Source organism: Conger conger, chromosome 16, assembly GCF_963514075.1.
Source record: "Conger conger chromosome 16, fConCon1.1, whole genome shotgun sequence".
NCBI lineage: Eukaryota > Metazoa > Chordata > Actinopteri > Anguilliformes > Congridae > Conger > Conger conger.
In genome coordinates this window covers 6,054,462-6,057,863 of record NC_083775.1, presented here as the reverse complement: position 1 = coordinate 6,057,863, position 3,402 = coordinate 6,054,462, and the positions used below count along the sequence as shown (strand labels likewise).

At 43.9% G+C, this 3,402-nt stretch overlaps 1 protein-coding gene across 1 annotated transcript; it reads left to right on the top strand.

Moving 5' to 3' along the window:
- Nucleotides 1-205: 205 nt before the first annotated feature.
- hoxb1a (homeobox B1a) lies at nt 206-2,072 on the top strand. The gene is made up of 2 exons (XM_061224888.1): nt 206-833; nt 1,750-2,072. Exons 1-2 carry the CDS (start codon nt 206-208, stop codon nt 2,070-2,072), a joined length of 951 nt encoding a protein of 316 aa, XP_061080872.1.
- The last annotated feature ends 1,330 nt before the right edge of the window (nt 2,073-3,402 follow it).

Genomic DNA, 3,402 nt, shown 5'->3' with positions numbered 1-3,402 from the left:
AACTTCTGGCGGCCCCTGGCAATTGGCGCCGCGGCGGTCACGTGTTTTGCCGCTGAGGTGATATGTGTTGCAGGGATGCCCGAACGAATGCACGAAGAAGAAGAAGTTTTATTATGTTTTCACAGCTTTGACATAGTACACAGAGGCTGTAGGAAAGGAGGAATCCCCCCGAAACGCAGGCCGAAACCTCCGTCATCACTTGCACATGGACAATTCTAGAATGAACTCTTTCCTGGAGTACACCATTTTTAACCGCGGGACTAATGCTTACTCACCAAAACCATCGTACCATCATCTGGACCAGGGCATTACGGCTCCTTTCCCCGTTACCAACGGCACAACTGACGCCTATAACAGTGATGGACGGTTTTTCGTGGCTGACAACGCTCAGGGCCTCGCTGATCCACATCAGCACCAGAGCGCAAACTTCGCGCATCACCCCACACAGGCCGGCTTTTCGGGCATTGGGACCTCTTACGCCAACGCAGGCGCGACAGCTTATGGGCCACAGGGCTCCAACCTGGACTACGGGCACCATCAATACTTCGTGAGCCAAGAGCAGGACACTGTGTACTTCCAGCCGTCCGGGATTAATGCTTCGAGCATCGGGTCCAACTTCGTTTACAGCGGGGCACCGGGGGCGGTCACTGCGGGCCCATACCAGCAGCACGGCTGCGGGGGGCAGGACCATCAGCAGGGGTATCTTCAGAACACCTACGCCGACCTGTCCCCGTCCCGAGGTGGGCAAAAGGACTTGAACTGTCAGCCAGAACAAATCTCATCGGGAAAGACTTTCGACTGGATGAAAGTTAAGAGGAACCCACCTAAAACAGGTCAGTGAGCCATACAAGCTGAGTCATTCACAATTAATGAACTTGAAGCTTGTACGATGATTTGCTCCAAGTTATTTATTATGCTATTATTATTATTTTTAATCAAAATTACTCGAGTGCTTCTTTCTGCGGTTATCTTGACCATTGTTTGACTTAGGCAGTTAGGGCAGTTCGCGTTCTGTGAGTGCGCGCGCACGCGCGCGTACGTGAGTGCAGAGCGCGCGTGTGTGAAAATTCGCCTGCTTTCCGGACCTGCGCATCAGATTCGCTTCGCTTGAGTGGTCCTGTTTTCTTAGTTTCCCCCCCATAGTCTCCCCGGTGCCTGGGTGGCTATTTTCACAGCAGAAATTTATTTTTTCTGCTGTCTCAGGCCTTGAATGGGCCTTGTCGTTTTCGTTGGTACCCAGTGCTCCGAATTTCCTTCCTTGCCCAGTTCCCACTACACGAATACAGTACAATACAGGCGACATATTTATACTTCGAATACTTTGAGATCATTTCAAACACTTAAATATATGCTTCAAATATAAAGAGACACAATAGGAACGTCCGCATTCTACAGCAACACAACCCACAGCTAGGAGGAATATTATTCACAATGTTAATAGGAACAATGACCATATCAAAATAAAGGGCAGCAGTGACTCGCATAACGCCATGTTCCCTTCCAGCTCCTCCGACACACAGTCATTAACACCATGACAACGAATGGAGCTAGTGTTTGCACCAGAAAAACAAGTTGCATATTTGTAAATGATAAATCAACGCATTTCATAGTATCAAAACCCAAATCAGTTCAGTAGGATCAAATCTGCATTTAGTTTGTAGGTCTCTAACATATTTGGGGGATAGGTGAATCTATGTTGCTTTTCAAAAATGTATTTAGTTAATTGCTTCCTTTTTTTCTGTCCCACAGCTAAAGTCGTGGATTATGGCATCGGTCAACAAAACACCATTCGGACCAACTTCACAACCAAGCAGCTGACCGAGCTTGAGAAGGAGTTCCACTTCAACAAGTACCTCACTCGAGCCCGGCGGGTGGAGATCGCCGCCACCCTGGAGCTCAACGAAACCCAGGTTAAGATCTGGTTCCAGAACCGCAGGATGAAGCAGAAGAAACGGGAGAAAGAAGGCCTAGCGCCGGCCGCCAGCCGCGCTTCGTCCAAGGACCTGGGAGACAACTCGGACCATTCTACCTCCCCGTCCCCAGGAGCGTCTCCCAGCTCGGAAACCTCATGAAATAAAACCAATTTGACATTTCATGTCTATTAACGCTGTTATCGCAGTGAGAAGACTCGAAACATTCCACGATATACGATGAAGTGATTTTCATTGTCATCTCATAAATCAATGAAAACATATTTTTTACTTATACTCAGATAATAGCGTTTCGAATTGAATTGTACTACTGAGAGGAATGAGAACAATTCTTTGGCCGACTAAAGACAGCGATATGACGGTGTGTGCGTGTGTAGCCAGCCGTGACATGCGGATGGCCGTAGCAGTGCGTCAAAATACCGTTTAAGAACTGTAATATATCTCAAGAACTCTGCTCTTCAAACCCAAGCGGGAGATGCACTTTTGCATGTTTACATAATTTAAAAGTGAGCACACGCGTTTTACCTAAACGGTTTACAATTACATTACAGGGAGCCAATTGGCAAAGTTGTATTAAGTTTTTAAAAGTAGAGAATATTTTCTTTTTTTAACGTTTTGATGTATTATTTCATTTGTATATATATATATAAAGGGAAGGCAACATATCAGAAATGCTAACAATAGAAGTTATTTGCACCTACGGGTTACAGGGTATATGTACTCGCACCAAGCTTCTAAAATAGGTGATGATTCACCAACATCAATTTGGGGAAATTATATGCGCACAAATCTGTCTTAAAAGCAGTGGTGTCCTAATTAAATAAATGTTTTAAAGAATGACATTCGTCATCTGTATTTCGGGACTGGAATATAGTCAACAGAAGGCTATTTACTTTCATGCTTTATTTTAACACAACCGAATATGCAGACTTTGTGACAAAATGTATTTTTTTAATATTCATCATATTTCGATATTGTTGAAGAGCAGTGACGTGTAAAGTGTGTTCGTTTATATTTTCCATGGGAAATTGGCATATTGAAATAAAGAAATAAGTAAGTAAATAAATAAATGAGTAAGGATTAACTTTTTTTTATTTTTTATTAGGTAAAGCAAGGTTTGCAATTCTCAGATGTTAATACGCCAGTGCGCTATGGCAAATTTGCAGAGGCTGAGTTATATTAGTTGATGTCTGCATTGTATTAAAGTCCTCATGGAGAGTGCGTTTCGTTTTGCAACTACCTCAAATAAAACTGTCAGTGTTTGGAAACTTCTTGTTTTTGGCGTGTTTTTCACAGTAGAATTGTTAACGACAGAAGTTCTTGAGCACACATCTAGTGTCGACTGCTCCAAGAACACGAGGCATTACTATATCAAACACACACATATCTCGTCTGCCTGTGCGTGTCATAAATTACGTTCATTTGACGAAAACAGTTAATTTGCGATGATTTCGTAGAAGCCTCGGCAATG